The sequence below is a fragment of the Anomaloglossus baeobatrachus genome, chromosome 6 (assembly GCF_048569485.1).
Source record: "Anomaloglossus baeobatrachus isolate aAnoBae1 chromosome 6, aAnoBae1.hap1, whole genome shotgun sequence".
Classification (NCBI taxonomy): domain Eukaryota; kingdom Metazoa; phylum Chordata; class Amphibia; order Anura; family Aromobatidae; genus Anomaloglossus; species Anomaloglossus baeobatrachus.
Window position 1 is genome coordinate 172,531,797 of NC_134358.1, and position 21,211 is coordinate 172,553,007.

Consider the following 21,211-nt stretch of genomic DNA (forward strand, 5'->3'; position numbering starts at 1 on the left):
ATGATAGACCAAAAGCCATCTAATGTGTATGGTATACCAGAACCGTTAAAGAGGCAATATTGACTTTTAGGATTGCTACTATAATAGGTGGCACTAAAGTTCAAGCCCTTTAAGAGGCTATTTGCATATTTAAAAACCAAGTTGAGTATTGCATGGCTTATACGTCTCCTTACACTGGCTTAGCATTCTCCACAAGATAAAATGTTCTTCCTTAGTGACTACCTAAATATTGGACTTATCCTGCCTTAATAAATTTCACTGAGACACAAAACAGAATGTTCTACCCCACTTGTGCAGTAAAATAAGGACCAGTCGAATAAGCACCATAGTGTTTAGTTTCCGAGAGAACCACTGGAATAATATCCAGTCCTTTGAGAATGAGAATAAGGGTAAGTTCACACAGTGCGTTTTTAGCGGTGTTTTTGCGCGTTTTTCGGGTGCGTTTTTGGCCTCAAAATTGCATGAATTTGCTTCCCCAGCAAAGTCTATGAGTTTTCATTTTTGCTGTCCGCACACAACTTTTTTTTTAAGCTGCATTTTTGAGCTTAAAAAAATGGACATGTCAATTCTTTCCTGCGTTTTTCTGTGTTTTCCCCTCATGCAATGCATTGGAAAAACGCAGAAAAACGCAGAGATCAAAAAAGCAGGAAAACGCAGCCAAAGACGCACCAAATCGTGGTAAAAACGCAAATCCCTGCGGCGCTCAGACATGGCCGCCGCAGGGAGCTGACATGCACAGGACTGGAGGTGGAAGCGGCGGTGACGGTACCGGGAGGATTCACGCTTCTGTATTTACTGACAGAAGGAATCCTCTTCCTGTACACGTCACTTTACTACCCACCTCCTGTGTTTATAGCTGCGTTTTTGGTCTTAGAAACGCACCAAAACGCAGCTATAATAACAATTTGCGTTTCTCATTGCGTCTTTCAACATCCCATTGCACTCAATGGATGAAAAATGTGGGAATAATGACATGCTGCGTTTTTGTGGTCACCACAAAAACGCAGCTGAAAAAAAACGCTGTGTGCAGACAGTAAAAATGAAAGCTCATAGACTTTGCTGGGGGAAGCAAAGTCATGCAGTTTTGAGGCCAAAAACACACCCGAAAAATGCGCAAAACCGCCACGAAAAATGCACAGTGTGAACTTACCCTTAGTGTATCACAAGCTGATCTAGCTTCTAAATTGATTAGTCTGTCTGATGCTCTGCCAAAGGCAAATGTGATCATGGATTGGGGAATCCCACAGAATTTCCCCAGAAATTAATTATTTTAAGAAACAAATGTTTAGTGGTTTTTCATACTTATGTGGCAGAATACATACATTACACAGGATGATAAGTCGAGACATGTCACAAGTAAAATGGGTAATTTCTAGCACGTCTCTGTCAAATCCATGTGTCTTATCATCTGCCATTGATATATTTAAGTATAAAGTATAATGATGGAAGACTATTTCTCCCGTGAGGTAGAGAACTAATAAGAAGGTTATATTATATACATTAACTCACAGTATTATTTTTTTTTATTGTAAATCAACTTACTTTGTAGGCGCTAAAATAGTATATAAACTAGAAAAAAAACCTATAGTATAGGTGTTAAGAAGTATTAGAAAATAGAAAAAACCCACACAAAACTAAAATGAGCTTATTTACAGCTTATTTTAATAATTTTACTATTTATTTTTATTTTTTATATTTGTCAGGGCATTAAATATTAGTATTGATCTTGGAATTAATCTACATAAAATAGTTAATTTGTTTTTCTTATCATGCATTGATCTTATACTATACAGATCCTGTTGAAAGCTGCATCCACAAATTAGAGCTGAAATCTCCCAGCATTCCATGATAGCTCGAAAGCTTTACGGTTTGTTTCCACGACTTGCATTCTAAGAAGCATAGGCTCAGATTCTTCAGCCTGTTTGCACCAAGAATCTTTGGGTTTATTTAAAATGCCTCTAAATGTTGTGACTTTTGGCCTTTTATGCCACCTTCAATACTATTTTGAAAGGTGTGCAGGGCTTATTGGGAGGTTGATGGCAGAATGCGGCTCTGCAAATCTATCACGATTTACACCACAAAAGTAGTGCAAATTAAGACAGAAATGTACTCCAGTCAACAACTGCAGCTTAAAGATGTACCAAATTCATTAAAGGGACTCTGTCAGCAGGACTTCACACCCAAGCTATATGTTCAAGGATCTCTTTCAAAGAGAAGTCCAGCAATACCTTTATATGGCCAGTCTCTTCCTCCATTAGCAAGAAACTAATGTTTGAATTGCTATGCAAATGAGTCTGAAGCCTCTGTCACTCCAGCTCTATTCCCCATCCAGCGCTGCCTCCTCCTATTTGACAGGCTCTATGCTGTGTGACTACAGGCAAAGGAGCCGTGAGTCAAGAAAGAGAAAGCAGTGGTGTTCAGGGAATAAAGCTGGAGTGACATAGGCTGCAGCTCTACAAATAATTCTTCAGCCTCATCTGCCTATGAATTCAAACCCTGATTTCTCAGTAATGGAGGAACGCACTAGTTGTGTAGAGGTATTGCTATACTTGTCTTTGAAAGATCTACATGTACATATTGTGAAGCTAGACACTACTCATGGACAAGCCGTGAGGCAGGGTAGTCAAATTTTTCTCTGTCAGATACAAAGAAAGCACGTGGTGAATTAAGGGGAAAGACAAAGGCACACTTAGGAAAGAAACAGTCCGGGGTCAGTATGTCAGGACAATAGCGGATCAAAGCAAAGGGGCAAGGCAAACTTATGGTCAGAGGAGGTCCAAGGTCTGGCAGAAATAGACCAAAACACTGACCACATAGAAACGAGACCAACAGGAACTGATGAGCAAATGCTACGACTGGCAATGATCTGGAAGTGACTGCTCAACTAAGTAGCTGGCCAATCAATCATTACAAGGAAAACCTGGAGAAGTCTAGCACATCCCATTCTCCAACTGGACAAAAAACTCCAAAGTGAAAGCTCAGCACAGCCGTCCAAAAGAACAGTCCAAAGAACAGCAAAACTGTCACTCATTGCGTCCAAGACACTTTGAATAGATGAATCAAGACACAAAAAAAAAAAGTTTGGGGGAGAAGGGTTACATGAAATCTGCTGATAGATTCCCTTTAATGTAGTACACATCTTAATGAATTTGGTGCATCTTACGCTAGCAGATTCTTCTTTGAGACTGCTATACAAAATTCCAGCCTTTATGACTTGGAACGGTAGTCTTTAATCCAGGATCTGCACAGTATATCAGATTTTGGAAAAACTGACCATATATATTATGAATATCAGCCAAATCTGCCAAATTCAGAAGGATTGATTGATATCTTATGTGTAGCATGATTGTACCTCCTCAACTGGCAATGGATTCTCTCTCCATAAATGAACATGCATAGTCTTAGCTTTTTTGTCAGCTATGGGCCGCTTTACACGTGGCGAGATCGCTAGCATTTGCTGGCGATGTCGAGCGTGATAGCACCCACACCCGTCGTACGGCCGATACGTGGTGATCGCTGCCCTAGTGAACATTATCGCTACGGCAGCGTCACATGCACATACCTGGTCAGCGACGTCGCTGTGACTGCCGAACAATCCCTCCCTCAAGAGGGAGGTGCGTTCGGCGTCACCGCGACGTCACTAAGCGACCGGCCAATAGAAGTGGAGGGGTGGAGATGAGCGGGACGTAATATCTCGCCCACCTCCTTCCTTCCTCATTGCTGGCATACGCAGGTAAGGGGAGGTTCCTCGTTCCTGTTGTATCACACATAGCGATGTGTGCTGCCACAGGAACGACGAACAATATCGTACCTGCAGCTGCAACGATAATTGGGAATGGACCCCCATGTCACCGATTTTGAATGTTTTTGCAACGATTCAAAATCGCTCATAGGTGTCACATGCAACGACATCGCTAACGCGGCCGGATGTGCGTCACAAATTCCGTGACCCCAACGACATCGCTTTAGCAATGTCGTAGCGTGTAAAGCGGCCCTATGTTATGTGTATGACCTTCTATTCTGCCAAAATTATTACTGAAGCTCAGCAAAATTGTAAAGACAAAGTCCAATAGCAGTAGCAAAAGTCTTAAAATAGCTCTTGGCTATAATACAGGATGTAACGCAGGTACACACCAAGATTCATAGCAGGGTCTCTACATCATGCTGTTCTCAGGTAGTATAGCAAAGACCTGATGACAAAATCTCTTTCAATTTGTAACTTTGTTTTTATGTCACATTCATACATTCAGTATTTGGTTAGTAATTTACATCAGTATTTGTAACCAAAAGCAGGAGTGGAACAATCATGTCGTATAATAGAAAAACGTGAACAAATTTTGCATTTTTCACCCACTTCTGGGTTTGGCTTATAAATACTGATGTAAAATACTGACCAAATACTGAACGTGTGAATGTGGCCTTACAATGAGACTCAAGAGGTTACAGATATCATTGTATAGCATGGTTGTATGCCAGAATGGAGTCAGAGGCACTGCACACAATGTGTGTGGAGAGGGGAGAAATCTATCATCTTAGGGTCAACAAAGGAAACTATAGGAAAGGAAGACAGCATATAAAGAGGACATATGTGCAGGATAGAAGCTGTGCTGATATATGAGCTAATGAAGACAGAAGCACCCTGGATACACACAGACCTCATTTCCAGCCTATATTACTGAGAGATACACTCCAAAAAGAGAAAAATCTGAAAGTTGGATTAAGGTGCAAACTGAATGACATAATGAAGATTGCAAACTGAAACTTAGTTCAATTTTGCAAACTAAAGCTATACTACTGTATGCTTACTTTGTAAATACATATGGTTATATTTTAAAGATCTTATGTAATCCTAGATATCTATTATGCTCTGTATCAGACATGAGTTTTGGACTTTTGTTTGTTAGTGCAAAAATAGAAACAACTTGTAATTTGTTCAAATAATTTATGCATTTTGTTCTTGTTCCATGGCAAGTTTCAGAGAATTTATGTAGCTTACTAGTGTAAAAATGAATACTATATATATGAGTATATATGCCATTATAATAATGATTACAAGTTGTCCATTAAAATGTAACCTTACTGTACTCCTGAGGTATAATAAAAAGGCTACTACACATTAGAACACTACATTTACACTCCTGTCGTAAGACATTCGCACAGTTTGTAGATTTTTATGACCCAGCAAACAGAAAAACTGGAATAGACGTGAGAAGCAGATTGCACAGATTCCTTCATTTGGGTGTTTTCTCAAAATCTATCATGACAATCTGCTTTCTGCATTGTGCCATTTCCAGACTTAATGGTGGTCATAAGTTTGAATGCTCCATTTCTTCTTGGCTGTATAGGCTCTGTTCACACCACTTTTTTTTGGTATTTGTTTAATACATACCCTTAGCGAAAAGGTATGCCAGGATACAATAAAGTAATTCTATCAGCTTCTATATGACCAACATTTGGTAAAAGTGTTCTTTTGGCTCAAATGAACAGTTATTTTAAGTGTACAATAATGTAGCCTGCTACACCATTCTGCACAGCAAGAAAAAAAACACTACAAAACGGTGAACCCAAGCATGTAGCAATGGGTTTTCATATAGATTCATAGTTGACGTTTAGATGAAGAAAGTTCATTTTTGCATCTCCGTAAATTGATAAAGAAAACATAGAAACAAACAAACAAAAACTTAGTCCTTTAAAAGATAAAAGAAATATATTTACATATGTATAATGTTTTGTGGTGTGAACAAGACCTAATATTTTAAAAGAGACAACAGAAATTAAAAGGTTTGATGATTTAAATTAACAAAAGGTTTTGGTTTTCCAGTTTTATTGGTCTCAGTTCTTTTTTTTGAGACTTTATTATTTCGGAGTTTCTTTTAAATGCCAAGAACTAAATTATTTTAGGAGCTTTGTTTTATGTAACAGTAAATTGATTGCTTGTACAGTAGCCCAAGACCTACCTTATTTTTCGGATTATAAGACGCACTTTTCCTCCCAAAAATTTGGGAGGAAAATGAGGGGTGAGTCTTAAAATCAGAATGTTGCCGACCGGGGATGGTGGAGAGGGGTTGCAGGAGCAATGACGCTGGTACTGTGCTGGAGCTGCGCTGTGCTGGGGCTTCGGGCCGAGGGAACTTTGATGTGCTGGGGGTGCTGTGCTAGAGCTGCGGGCGATGTGCTGGAGCTGTGCTGGGGAGTCATCCTGAAAATGTCGGCGGTGCAGACTTCAAAATAATGGCACCTGGAGTCGGCGCATGAGGAAATGGAGCTCTCGGCTCAAGATCTCATCTGCGCACGCACCACCTCCAGGCGCCATGTTCCTTAAGTTCGCTGCTGGTAGATCAATGGGCCAGAGGCGGAATGTGCGTAGAGCTCCATCTGTGCATGCGCCAACTCCTGGCACCATTATTTGATGTCTGACCGCCAACATTTTCAGGATGGTGTCCACAACCCCAGCACAGCACAGCAAAGCGTAGCTCCCTTGGCCTGCAGCCCCAGCACAGCGCAACTCCAGCACATCACCCGCAGCTCCAGCACAGTGCCCGCAGCCCCAGCACAGCCCCTGCAGCATCGCCCTATTCCACCACTACCCCTGCCTCTTGTGACCCCACTCCACCACCGCTGCCAACTGCTCCCAATAAGACACCACTGGATTGTAAGACAGACACCCCCCCCTTATTTTTTACCTTTCTTTCCTCTAAATTTGGGGTGCGTCTTATAATCCAATGCGTCTTATAAACCAAAAACTACAGTACTTAGGTGCTGCCTACTTACAGTGATATACCTATTCCAAGCATGGAGCTACTTTAAATGTACCCAAAATTGTAATAATTACAATAGTAATCCCAATCAGATAGGGATCATACATTTATTGGTGGATCCTGTTATTAGTTGAAGCCCAGCAAGTAGCTTTATAATGAGAGATCAAAAATAAAAGGTGCACACCTCGTCAGATCGGCATCTGAAGTGAAATGTTTTACAATCGGCAAATGATTCATTTTGTAGGGAAAATATTAAAATATTACCTGAGAATGAACACCCCACCAAAAAGATAAAAATAATTACGCATTATAAGTTAAAAGGTTTATTGTGTCCTAGTTTTGAAGGATGGCAGAGGTTCCTTTGCAGTTTTTGTTGCTGATTTTTGTAGTGAATACCAGGTTCAGTGGTGTTTTCTGTGCTTCCTTAATTTTCTTGGTAGCACCTCCTAAAATGTGCAAGTAAATTGATGATTGCTCTTTACACCGAAATATACCGCAAGACTATTTTTTTTTTCAACAGAATAGACTGCCATTGCAAACAATTCATTTCAGCCATACTGAGAAGTACAGCGCTGGGGATTGAGCCTTGGCCTGTAGATCAGTCATGGCTTAATCCTACCAGTGCCCAACAGCTTATAGAATCCCTAAGTTGCATTCTGTTAATATAGTTGTCATTTATTGTTGTAAATACTATACAGCAAACTGCTTTGGTATAGGTTACTCACCTTTTTATCTATAGAGTCCATCTTTTTCCAATTATTGGCCTTGAACTGATGAAGTTCATCGAATTTCATACTAATGTTTTCTATGGACAACTGTAGCATATCCCAGAACCCCGCTAAATCCTGAGAAGTAGGTCTTGGATGTGCATTAGGATTCTGCCAGATATAAACATAATAGGGATTATATTGATACTTTTCTGTGGTATGTTTGTTAATTTTTACGCTAGAAAAGGGGCTGTCATATGTTAATCTAAGACAAGTTTTTCTGAAAAAGTAAATATAACACAATCTAATTAGGCTGTAGGGATTACCCACCTGATAGAGCACATGGACATCATGACAGGTGAGGTTCCTCATTCAGATGACCTCATCATGAGCCAGAATGCTGTGGTAGACCTGTCTATACTGTCTATGCTCAGCTATTAAGAAGGCCAGCTTAAAGGAATATTCCCATCTCCAAGATCCTATCCCAATATGTAGTTGGTGTCATAATAATATTATTAGCAAATACTTCCAAGTGGAAATGTAGTATAATTATCCTGATAAACTATGTTGCTTACCTCTTGTGCAGGGCATTACAGTAACTTAGTTTTTAGTGGTTGTAACCATGGATACCTAACTGTCACTGTATGTGTAGTCAAAAATATGGTTACCTAAGCTACTGCAATGCCCTGCACATGAGGTAAGCAACATACCTAATCAGGATAGCTATACTACATTTTTAATTGGAGGTATTTGCTAATATTATTATACCTACTACATATTGGGATAGGATCTTGAAGATGAGGATACTCCTGTAACTCAAGTATTCCAGATGCTCATTCGTTGGTAGAATGGCTAGACCCTCAATACTCAGCTGATATGTTTAGAAAAGGGTTTTCTGTATGACATAATACCATTTAAAGAGGTAATCTGAGAATGAGTTAAAATGGCATCCCTGGTATAATTAAAACTGCAGTCTGTCTTAGTCATGTGTCCATACAGGCTACAGACTGAAGATATATATCTCGCAAGGCCTATGTGTTAAAGAGAACCTACCAGCAGCATTGTATTAAGTAAAGTACAGACAGGTGTATATTGGCGCTGTCATACTGATTAAAATGATATCTGAGGGGAGGAAATCTGTTTTGTGTATTTTCTTTAATCTGTGTTTGAAGTTTTCTTCTATTCATATAGTCGTGCATCACTGCGGGCCTGTAGAGCGTTACTGGTGGAAGGGTCTTCATCTCTGTTCCAGTCCCCTCCTTTGCCTCTGGGTGTTTTTTCTCCTTCCTTACTTACGTATTGCTCTGGTATTGTCCTAGCAATGGGTGGCGCTTGTGCAGGTTGATCTCATGTCAGTCTTCACGAAACTGGCGTCGGCTGCTGCACAAATTGCTCTGTCCCACCAGGTCCATTTTACGGAAGCCTACAATGCCACCTGCTACCTGCGGCTAGGACAACACCAAAGTGAAATTTAAAGAAGAAAAGACACAAAGAGGCAGCGGAGGGGCTGGAACAGAGGTGAAGAGCTATCAAACAGTTCCGCCCCATAGCCCCGCCTCAATGAACGAAGCTAGGAATAGAAAAAAAAATCAAATGCAGATTAAAGAAAATACAAAACAGGATTTCTTCACTTCTGGTATAATTTCAATCAGTATGCCAGCACCAATATTGTCCTGTATGTTCTCTACTTAGTAAAATGCTGCTGACAGGTTCTCTTTAACTAACAAAAGCTGTATCACACATATATCAGTCAGTGGCTGGGAACACAGGCTGTTATATGTGAAGAAATATCTATTCCTCGCTGACCACAGTGGGAGAAGGCGGCGACGTTACTGTGTTTCCCCCAAAATAAGACAGGATCTTATATTATTTTTGGCTCCGATAGATGCGCTAACCCTTATTTTTAGAAGACGTCTTATTTTTTTTTCATTGCTGTATATTGCCACGTTGTGCTACTGTAAGCCTCAGCTAGTTAAATGTATGTTAATGAAAAATGAATATTGACTTCCACACCCCTCTGTGCTGGAGTCATTGATTGGCTGCAGTCAGACTGCCATATTACTTGCCCGATAATGCAAAATGAATAATCAGTCCTTCCCCTGCCCATCTTCACACTTCACAGCCAGCAGCTGACTGGTATGTGATACAGCTCTTGTCATTGAAACACAGGTCTCAGTCGCTGTATGTCTTCAATCTGCAGCATGAACTGACATGTAACTAGGATGGGCTGTTTCATTTATATCAGGGATGACATTTTATCTCATTCTCAGAGATCCCCTTTAATGTACAGATACACATCTGATTGTGTGGCTGAAAAATCATTTTGAGTCATACCACTGTTAATTTATTTCAATGATTTCTAAGTAGTAAATTGTTTTTAGCCTCCTTTAAGATTTAAGTTTTCTTTATGATTTGTGACTTGTAAGATTACAAATGATGTGTGGTAGGAAAGCTGTATTAATTATTGATAAAACAAATTGATACAAATATTGGATTTTAATTCTGTTCAAGACAAAAGGAATTCTGTCGCTTGTGGTATCCCTTCTTTACAGTAGACATCAGAAGACACTCCTCATGGACAGCTGCTTGTAGCACAGGTGGTGCTTACTGAAGGCAGGTTGCAATATTCCAATCAATAGTATTGGTGAAAAGAAGAAAATCAGGGCACTCACCACTGATTAACTTCATTCCATTTATTCCAGGACATCAAACTGTGGATAAATAGTAGTTTATAGCTGTTTCACACTGTATCATGTCTTGACAGGGCCTCCTGTACTTCTCCTATACTACTGATTGGAATATTGAAGTTTTATATGACCTGATGCTGCCAAAAAATAGATGCCTCCTGACAGATAATGTCACAGAGTGAGGGATCGGGCATTTTGAATTTAAAGGCTCAATGCTTTTCTTCTCCTACGAGACAAGCTTCCACTAGAGATGTCGGACAGGGTCTACAGCTGGCCATACACAAGAGATAACCGTCGGTCAAACGTTTGCTAAGCAGACAGCTGTATTCTGCTAATCTCCATTAAACATGATCGCTTGTCTGAGTGTTCATGTATTTTCAATAGATACAAAGGAAAAAGCCAAATATCAAATGGTCAACCGGCCCTGCTAGATCGACTTTCATTTAATGTGTTTCTCATGAAAGAACCCATGCACGCTCAATCGAGCTGAGCAGGCAAGTGTACGGGGGACCATAGGCCAGGAGAGGTAGTTAAAAGCTGAATGAGCAGTTGGCAACAGCTCTCAGATGAATATGGACACCTAAAAAATGCAGTGACTGAAGCTTATCCTACTAACAACATAAATGGCAGAGCATTATCTGCCCGGTTTACCAAGGTGCCCTTGGGAGGCAAGTCAGCCATTCCAAAAATGTAAACTGAAGTTGGAGCCATTGCTAAGCTGCTGCACTATTTCCCATTTCAAAATCATATATGACAGATGTGAGGCGAAGAAGAGTAATTCCAGCAATTACTGGGATTTAGGTCATCAGAAGTGCTAATACCTAATAACTGGAGAGGCATGTTATATCAGTGCATTGGCGGAGTACAATTACTCATGCTCGCACTGGAGTAAGCATGCCTGGGCAAACGTACATATGGAAACACTAACAATGTGCTGTATGCAATACAAGTCATTGATGTTTGCCTGGGAATTGTAATGAGGGGGATTAGAAACAGGAAAACTCTCTGTAACTTTAGAGCATGTTGAACCAGACACAAAAAGGGTGCAGAAAATTCCCAAAGACTAGGCATGCCAGGTCAGCTGCTTGTATTTATACACAATTTATTTTATCTATTTATGCTTGTAAGAAGTATGGGAAGCAATAAATTGGGGCTGTTATTGTAGAGGGTATGGATATTACATACCAGATTTTCCTCGCAGAGCTCTCTGAACTGGTAGAATTTCTGTGACATCAGGAGCTGGGCACAGCCAACGGCACTGCGAATCTTCTCTAAAACTACAAGAATACAGAAAACAGTTTACGTTTCTTACATAAAGTGATGGCCGTTGAGTAGTGGCTATGTGACAAGTGTAGCCACGAGTATTTACTGCTGCTTACAGGTTGGCTGCAACTTTGTGATGTGGAAAGTATAGATGTCATTGCCAGGGACCTGTCACTTTGGAGCAGGCATGGTCATTGACAGATCAGTGCAATGGTCTTAGATCACGTATTAGGATCGGACAAGAGCTTGACATTTACACTGAGCAGAATGTAGAGTGGTACCCAGAAAATAGATACATAAATCATCATGAGTTTGAAGGTTTTTTTTCTTCTAAAACCATTTACCAATACATTAAAAAGCATGATTGTGTGTATCCACAGATCCTAAGAGGGAGAATAAAGTCCCTGTGTAATTGATGTGGTAATATAATAATAATAATAATAATAATAATAATAATCATATTTTTTTATTTGCATAAATGAATGATACCCACTTCTTTCACTTCTCTGGGACTGACAGAACTAGCCCTATAGAAAAACCTTTAGGAAATGAGTCTCCATTCCATTGACCCAAAAATACGGTATACAATATAGTGTATTTTATGTCTCCTAAAGATATATCTACATGAGAATAAAGGGAAGATAAAATGGCTTTGAGGTTAGAGTTTATTATGCAGGAAATCAGTTTCTAGAAATTAGGGCACGCTCATGCAAGTGTATAAATCGGCCTAGTGCAATGCGAGAAAATATCACATTGTACTCAAAACGAATGCGGGCGTCACACGAGACAATCTATCGTGCAAAATGTCACGGTTTTCCTGACACACATCCGGCATCGTTTGCGACGTCGTTTCGTGTGACACCTACGAGTGTCTCAGAACGATCGCAAGTCGGTTACAAATCGTGTATCATTTACAAGTCGTTTATTTTTAAAAACCGTTTATTTTTCTTTGCGCCGGTTGTTCATCGTACCCAGGGTAGCATACATCGCTCCGTGTGACACCTCGGGAACGATGAACTGCAGCGTACCTGCGGCCGCCGGCAATGCTGAAGGAAGAAGGTGGACGGGATGTTTACGTCCTGCTCATCTCCGCCCCTCCGCTTCTATTGGCCGGTGGCTGTGTGATGTCGCTGTGACGCCGAACATCCCACCCCCTTCAGGATGTTCGCCACCCACAGCGACGTCGCTCAGCAGGTAAGTACGTGTGACGGGGTTTAACAACTTTTTGCAACACGGGCAGCGATTTGCCCGTGACGCACAAACGATGGGGGCGGATACGATCACTCGTTCGATCGCACGGTAGATCGTATCGTGTGATGCCCGCATTAGTCAATGATGCAGGTCAGATCTGTGTGTTTTTACTCAGGTCTAATGGGACTGAAGAAAAAAAATCATAGCATGCTGCGATTGGCAGTGTATATTGGATCATACGCAGCCATACATCCAATCATTTTACCTATGTGGCTGTCAAGTTCGAGTCAAGAGACCCACTGCCAGTCTGCGCATCATGGTTTATTCTGCAACGATGACACTATGTGATGGGTTAATTGGTTAATTGTCTTCTTATGAAGTTGTCCATTCTGTGTGTTGTGCTTATAATAGAAAGATCAGATTGTCATCCTCATCGGGGACATGTACCAGTGTGAATGATGATAATCTCTATACATGTACAACATAATGCAGCACTCACTATATCATGCTGAACCTGTCACTCCATCCGAAGCCTGGATGGCAAGAGCATATTATATATACTGTGTATAGATATATGAGTGCCTCAGAATACAGTACTCACATTTATATATACAGTACAGACCAAAGGTTTGGACACACCTAATTCAAAGAGTTTTCTTTATTTTCAGAACTCTGAAAATTGTAGATTCACATTGAAGGCATCAAAACTATGAATTAAAACATGTGGAATGAAATACTTAAAAAAGTGTGAAACAACTGAAAATATTTCTTATATTCTAGGTTCTTCAAAGTAGCCACCTTTTGCTTTCATTACTACTTTGCACACTTTTGGCATTCTCTTGATGAACTTCAAAAGGCAGTCACCGGAAATGGTTTTCCAACAGTCTTGAAGGAGTTCCCAGAGATGCTTAGCACTTGTTGGCCCTTTTGCCTTCACTCTGCGGTCCAGCTCACCCCAAACCATCTCGATTGGGTTCAGGTCTGGTGACTGTGGAGACCAGGTCATCTGGCATAGCACCCCATCACTCTCCTTCTTAGTCAAACAGCCCTTATACAGCCTGGAGGTATGTTTGGGGTCATTGTCCTGTTGAAAAAATAAATGATGGTCCAACTAAACGCAAACCGGATGGAAAAGCACGCCGCTGAAGGATGCTGTGGTTCTGTATGCCTTCAATTTTGAATAAATCCCCAACAGTGTCACCAGCAAAGCACCCCCACACCATCACACCTCCTCCTTCATGCTTCACGGTGGGAACCAGCCATGTAGAGTACATCCGTTCACCTTTTTTTTACAAAGACACGGTGGTTGGATCCAAAGATCTCAAATTTGGACTCATCCTGTGTTCTTTAGCCCAAACAAGTCTCTTCTGCTTGTTGCCTGTCCTTAGCAGTGGTTTCCTAGCAGCTATTTTACCATGAGGGCCTGCTGCATAAAGTCTCCCCTTAAGGCTGGGGCCACACGGGCACTACTGCGATCCCCTTGCATGAGACTCGGCTCGTGCTGGCAGTACAGCAGAGCCGAGTGTCATGCCTGTGTCTTTGCAACTGAGGTCCGTTCGTGCGAGCAGACCTCAGCTGCGGGGGGCGGGCCGGCACTCAGGAGGGGAGGGAGGGATTTCTCTCCCTCTCGCCTGTGTAGCCGGCTATAGACATTCTCGTTCTGCACGCACGGTACATCGGTGTACCGCGAGTGCAGTGCGATTTTTCTCTCGCCCCATTCACTTGAATGGGTGCGAGAGAAAGAGACTCAGCTTACAATCGCAGCATGCTGCGATTGTTTTCTCAGTCCGATTAGGGCTGAGAAAATAATCGCCCATGTGTGCTGACACACAGGCTAGAATTGGTCCGAGGGGAATGCGATGTTTTATCGCACTCCACTCGCACTGTTTTTCTCGCCGTGTGGCTTAGCCCTAACAGTTGTTCTAGAGATGAGAAGGTGTGTCTAAACTTTTGGTCTGTACTGTATATATATAAAAATCTCCTGCATACAGCACACACACACACACACACACACACACACACACACACACACTATATTATTCCCCTCAGTATAAAGCTCATTATATCAGTCCCCTCCGTATACAACTCACTATATATATGTACAGTTGTGTTCAAAATAATGCAATGTGTACAAAAACATGAGCTAAGTCCAAAATCTTTACAAAAGTTTTTATTCCATGCATTGGGATTGTTGCACACTGTTTTTTAAATCAAAACATGCAGAGAAATGTATATAATTTTTAACTATTTTACAGAAAATATCAAAAAATGAACATTGGGCTGTTCATAAAAATATCAGTCTGCATTTGTCTATACATACTGAAAATCCGTCCTCTTTATTTAGGATTTAGCATTCCTGTGAATCACTAACCTAATATTTAGTTGTATAACCACAGTTTTTTTAGAACTGCTTCGCATCTAACTGTACCAACTGGTAAATTGTTTGACATGTAGTAATGTGCTATTATTTTGAACACTACTGTATCAGTCCCTCAGTATACAGCTCATTATATACATCTCAATCTCCTCAGAAAATTGCCTCCCAGTAAGATCGTTGTGATTGCCTACAGCAGCCAGACTGCAGCTTTCAGCATTGAAACCGCTGAGGTAAAGTGAAAGCTGAGCTCTCATTTGTTACTATGGACAACTAGACTCTTATCAAGCATAACCAATAATTTATTCTTTATATGTCTGTTCACTATATAACGCTGAACGCATCCTTCTGTACGAAGCTGAGCTGACGCATGCACAGTAATATGTTGACGTCAACATAGCACTGCACACGTGCTGGCCATCACCTCCGACTGCCCACACTAGCGTCATGGTGAGGGATGGAAGAGGAGAGGAACTGCCCACCCACATCATACACGTCATGGTGAGGGAGGTCAGTAGCGTGCGCATATCACGTGACTTGACGATAGCTGCGCCTGTACGGAGGCTGCTGATTGGCGCAATGTGGTGCAGGGGGCACAGGCCCGGGGTTACGGAATGTCGGGGTTTGGCTTCTGCACTGGGGAGTGTGGGGTTTCCGTGGAGCCTGCAGTGGTGTCTCAGAGCAGGGTGTCCATGCAGCAGGAGGTGGAGGAGCTGCTAAAGCAGGTACAGCACTTCCGGGGCTGCCCGAGGTCACTGACGACACTGCACCAACCACAAGGGTGCGCACTGCTGGTCTCTGTCATCTGTCAATACATACATACACAATTCACTGATGTCACCTGTACCAACCACCGTTCACTGCTGCTCTCTGTTATCTGCCAATACACACGTACTCTCACACACATACACATGCAGCCAATTCACTAAAGTCACCTGCGCCGACCACTGCATGCTGCTGCTCTCTGTTCTATGCCAATACAAACACACACACACACACACGAGCAGTTCACTGACATCAGTTGCGCTGACTACCACATTCTGCTGCTCTCTGTTATCTGCCAAGATATATATATATATATATATATATATATATATATATATATACACACACAGTCATATGACAACGTTTGGGCCCCCCTATTAATGTTAACCTTTTTTCTTTATAACAATGTGGGTTTTTGCAACAGCTATTTCAGTTTCATATATCTAATAACTGATGAACTGAGTAATATTTCTGGATTGAAATGAGGTTTATTGTACTAACAAAAAATGTGCAATCCGCATTTAAACAAAATTTGACCGGTGCAAAAATATGGGCACCTTTATCAATTTCTTGATTTGAACACTCCTAACTACTTTTTACTGACTTACTAAAGCACTAAATTGGTTTTGTAACCTCATTGAGCTTTGAACTTCATAGGCAGGTATATCCAATCATAAGAAAAGGTATTTAAGGTGGCCACTTGCAAGTTGTTCTCCTATTTGAATCTCCTATGAAGAGTGGCATCATGGGCTCCTCAAAACAACTCTCAAATGATCTGAAAACAAAGATTATTCAACATAGTTGTTCAGGGGAAGGATACAAAAAGTTGTCTCAGAGATTTAAACTGTCAGTTTCCACTGTGAGGAACATAGTAAGGAAATGGAAGAACACAGGTACAGTTCTTGTAAAGCCCAGAAGTGGCAGGCCAAGAAAAATATCAGAAAGGCAGAGAAGAAGAATGGTGAGAACAGTCAAGGACAATCCACAGACCACCTCCAAAGACCTGCAGCTTCATCTTGCTGCAGATGGTGTCAATGTGCGTCGGTCAACAATACAGCACACGTTGCACAAGGGGAAGCTGTATGGGAGAGTGATGCGAAAGAAGCCGTTTCTGCAAGCACGCCACAACCAGAGTCGCCTGAGGTATGCAAAAGTGCATTTGGACAAGCCAGTTACATTTTGGAAGAAGGTCCTGTGGACTGATGAAACAGAGATTGAGTTGTTTGTTCATACAAAAAGGCGTTATGCATGGAGGCAAAAAAACACGGCATTCCAAGAAAAGCACTTGCTACCCACAGTAAAATTTAGTGGAGGTTCCATCATGCTTTGGGGCTGTGTGGCCAATGCCGGCACGGGAATCTTGTTAAAGTTGAGGGTCGCATGGTATTCTGTCTCTTCCTGGTAGCAATGAATCCAACCGCTCTAATTATATCAGTCCCTTAGATAACTGTATGATTTTACTCACTCTACCGGCTTCCACAGATAGTGTTAACTCAGCCCAACGATGACTTGTAGGAAGACAAGGAGGAAACGCTGTAGTTTTCTTCTAGAATCTTGTATTAAGTACAAAGTAAAGGCAGGTGAAAAGGAATAATCTGTACAGGGTTGCAGACATGTCTCTTCAGCAATGGTTCCTCTAGACTAAACTGAAGGAGAAGGGAGGAGCTTTCTATACAGAAGCCAACTAAGGGAGGAACATAGGGACAAACTTCATACAGTCTAATCTACCTAGTAACAGTAAGGAATTTCCTGATAGGAGGGAAAATATGCAATGCAAGAATTATATACAACAGGTTGTTCCCATTCATGGGACACAACACTCCTCGTCTGAAATCATATGATTTCACAAGTCCTTCTACGACGTAAGGAGTCGATCCTGTCCCTTAATGTCATGAAACCTGTAACAAGAAAAGAGACAAACACAAACAACGCAACAGTAATGCACTGAATTCAAGTCCATGCTTTGTTGATGACGCATTGTCCTTGCATAAAAATGTAAAAGTAGAAAAATGTAAAAAATGAATCCAAGTTCAACAAACCCATCTTCAGATTGGGGAAGCCGCAAACATGCCAACTCTTCCTCCAACCCAATAATGCAACGGTAAAGTTTTAATCCAAAGGAAAAGTTCAAGGTTCAATTGGACACGGACAGTTGTGTCTCCGTACAGCAGGGGAAAGGAAAGGTACGCACCCCGCCGTGGCAGTGTCCAACGACAAAGTTAGTTCATGTAACGTCCTCCTTTGGTAAAAGTAGCACGAGTTCGGTGACTGGACGAATCACACACATGTGCCAGCCGTGGCACGTTGAAGACTTGTAGTCGGTGAAACAGTGAGCAATGTGAATAAGACAAGCTACGATTCGTACCTCAGATGACCAACTTGAGAAGCGCTCGAAGCGATGAGGTCTCAACTTCTGTTCTGATGTCACTGAAGTGTAGCGAGCGGAGACGACCGGTCTAATTTCCTTGTCGGATTCTGGTTCCACCAGCTCGTACATGTTGCCGGCGTAGTTATCGCAGGTCTCCTCGTATAAGATACTTGGAGGTGTCAGCCACATGTTGTCGCCGAGTTTGGATGCAGCAGTGAGTTTCGTTCCTCGGTCGGCTGGGTTTTGTTCGGTGGGAATGTGGTGCCACTGTTCAGCATGATCTCTGTTGAGGATATTTTGCGTAATCTCGACAAAGCATTTCTCCATCTCTGGTAGTCTTTCCAAAGTGCGTTTTAGAGAGGAGGACCTTGTGGTTGCTTGCTGGGAGTTGTTTGGCAACCTTGGCCTTGGAGACCGAAAGGGTAATGGGGCTACCCAACAATTAGAGTCGTTTTGAGAGAACTCTTTATCCATAATCTTTATGAATTCTTTGTCTTCTCTCATCGGAGCCAATTTGTTGTCTTCGTTTGTAGACTCGAACGCTGTTGACCCGAAGTCGTCATCCCAGAGATGATATGCGTCCGCGCAGTTGGGAGGCTGCTGTCGCCACCTGGTGTCACTCAGCCTCTCTTTCACCCCGTAGTGATGCGGACATGGTTGAAAGTGAGTGCCGCGACCGTTTGGGAGGATGTGCGTCTTGTAGGAGGAGATCGCGTCGGGACTCTTCATTTTGCCTACGCAGACGTTTCCTATGATCACCCAGCCTAAGTCGTAGCGCTGAGCGAATGGCGCATCGTGTGGCCCGTTGATGTGTTGGCGTACTTTGTGTAGCCGAAGGATGTCCCTTCCAATCAGAATCAGGATTTTTGCACTATGATCACGAGGTGGGATCTTGCTGGCAATAGTTCTCAGGTGAGAGTGGTGAAGAGCTGCCTCTGGTGTTGGAATCTCTTCCCGGTTAGCCGGTATCTGGTTGCACTCGACGAGTGTCGGTAGAGGTATCTCTACGGTATTTTCAAGAGATGTTACCACGAGACCACTGGCTCTTCTTCCGCAAGCTTCTGAGATGCCGCTGCAAGTACCTAGTGTGTAAGGGTAGGCATTTTCTTTTAAGCCGAACAAGTCGAAGAGTTCAGACCTGGCAAGTGACCTGTTACTCTGGTCATCCAGGATGTTGTACACCTTCACGGCCCTTTCTGGGTGACCTTTGGGATATACCCTTACTAGGCATATTTTCGCGCAAGACTTGTCCCAGACTGCGGTGCACGAGGAGGATACTGTGAGGTGGTTTGCAGCTTGGCCTGTACTCTCCCCGCCATGACTTGTGGTAGGAGAAGGTGTAGGTGCAGGATCAGGCTGAGATGGGTGCAGCGCTTGTACGTGATCTGTGCTGTCACACTCCATGCACTTAATTGTAACATTACAGTCCTTGGAAAGGTGTTCTGTAGAGGCACAACACCTGAAACATACCCCAAACCTTTTCAAGAGTTCCTTTTGTTCTTGAAGGGGTTTCTTCCTGAAGCCAATGCACTTCTTCAGGGGGTGTGGCAGTTTGTGAATAGGACATTGGCGGTTCGGATTTTCCGCCTTCACACCTTCAGTGCCATTGTCTGGTGCTGACGGTGTAGGTGGTAGAACGTCGGTCTTCTTGACTGATACTGGGCCCCTACGTTTTCTGTCATTTTGATGAGGGCTCTCATACCTAGGAGCTGGTGAAGTGGAGTCGGTGGGTTCTCCACAGGTGAAGCTGGGGTCTGCCTTACGTTCCGCGATGCCGTTGATGAACTCGCAGAAGTAGGAGAATGGAGGGAAGGAGACTTGGTGCTCTTTTTTATAGTTTGTTCCTACCGTAGTCCACCTTTCCTGCACGTTGTAAGGTAACTTGGCGACTATGGGTTTCACCCCACGAGCGGTGTCCAGGTAGCTGAGGCCAGGTAGGTGTGTGTCTGTTTTGGCCAGCTAGAGCTCAGACAGCAGGTCGCTGAGTTCCTGGTACTTTGAAGCATCCTTGCCAGATATTTTGGGAAGGTCGTATAGTTGTTTCAGCAATGCATCTTCAATTGCTTCAGGACTGCCGAAGCCTTTCTCTAGTCTGTCCCGTGTGGTTGCGAGACCAGTTGTTGGGTCGCTGATGTAGACGGATCTGAGTCTCTTGATTCTTTCAGTAGACCGTGGCCCTAGCCACCTGATTAGCAAGTCCAGCTCTTCAGAAGCCGTAATGCCGAGGTCACGCATTGCGGTTTTGAAGGCACACTTCCACCCTCTGTAGTTTTCGGGCTGGTCGTCAAACTTTATGAGACCGGTGTTGGTGAGTTCTCGGCGGATCATGTACCTCGCAAAGTCGGACATGTCTGATCTTTCCGACGCTGGGGGCACATTTGTTGACTGCGTGGCGCTGGTTGCGTGATTCGTAGCTTCTTGGTTCGGGAACATGGGAAAGTATGGTGTGGTGTAGGCGTTTAGACCAGTGATCGGTTTGGTGTGTACAATCTCTGTTGTATACGGGGCTGGAACTACATAGTTGTTGGGAGTGTAGCGCCTTGCCGGCATGTTAGGTTGCATGTAAACATGGGGATACGGAGGTTGCTGATGCGCAGGGTGTGGCTGTGCATTGGAATATGAAGCAGGTTCAGGCTTGAAAGTCTGAGGTGCATTGGACTGACCTGGAAGGCGGGAAGCTGTAGGTGGATCAGTGTCTTGAGGCTCTGGAGAAGTGTTAGCACTGACGGGAATGTTGATGGTAGTTGGCAGTTCGTCGGCTTGGCTCAGCACGTAATCTCTTGTACGCTTAAGTGAGTCTTCTGTGTCGAGATCACACAAACTGGCGCTGCCTTCTTGGCTCCCACCCAGAGCTTGCTCAAAGACTTTTAGCCTTGCCATGGCCGCCACATGTTCACATTCCTTCTGAAGGGCTTCAATTTCTGCTTCCTTGCGTGCAGATTCTGCTTTCATCTCTGCTTCCTTGCGTGCAGATTCTGCTTTCATCTCTGCTTCCTTGCGTGCAGATTCTGCTTTCATCTCTGCTTCCTTGCGTGCAGATTCTGCTTTCATCTCTCCTTCCTTGCGTGCAGATTCTGCTTTCATCTCTGCATCTCTCT

At 42.8% G+C, this 21,211-nt stretch overlaps 1 protein-coding gene across 3 annotated transcripts in view; it reads right to left on the minus strand.

Moving 5' to 3' along the window:
• DLGAP1 (DLG associated protein 1) overlaps nucleotides 1-21,211 on the minus strand; it is a 928,622-nt gene that overhangs the window by 21,602 nt on the left and 885,809 nt on the right. For 2 of the 3 annotated variants that reach the window (XM_075314493.1, XM_075314492.1), the window contains 2 exons: nucleotides 11,338-11,429; nucleotides 7,484-7,636 (listed from right to left, as the gene is read on the minus strand). In XM_075314493.1, coding sequence (XP_075170608.1) covers nucleotides 7,484-7,636; nucleotides 11,338-11,429 — 245 coding nt within the window. Of the gene's footprint in view, nucleotides 1-6,868; nucleotides 7,205-7,483; nucleotides 7,637-11,337; nucleotides 11,430-21,211 lie in introns of those variants that run through there. The other variant, XM_075314494.1, reaches the window with a different exon arrangement.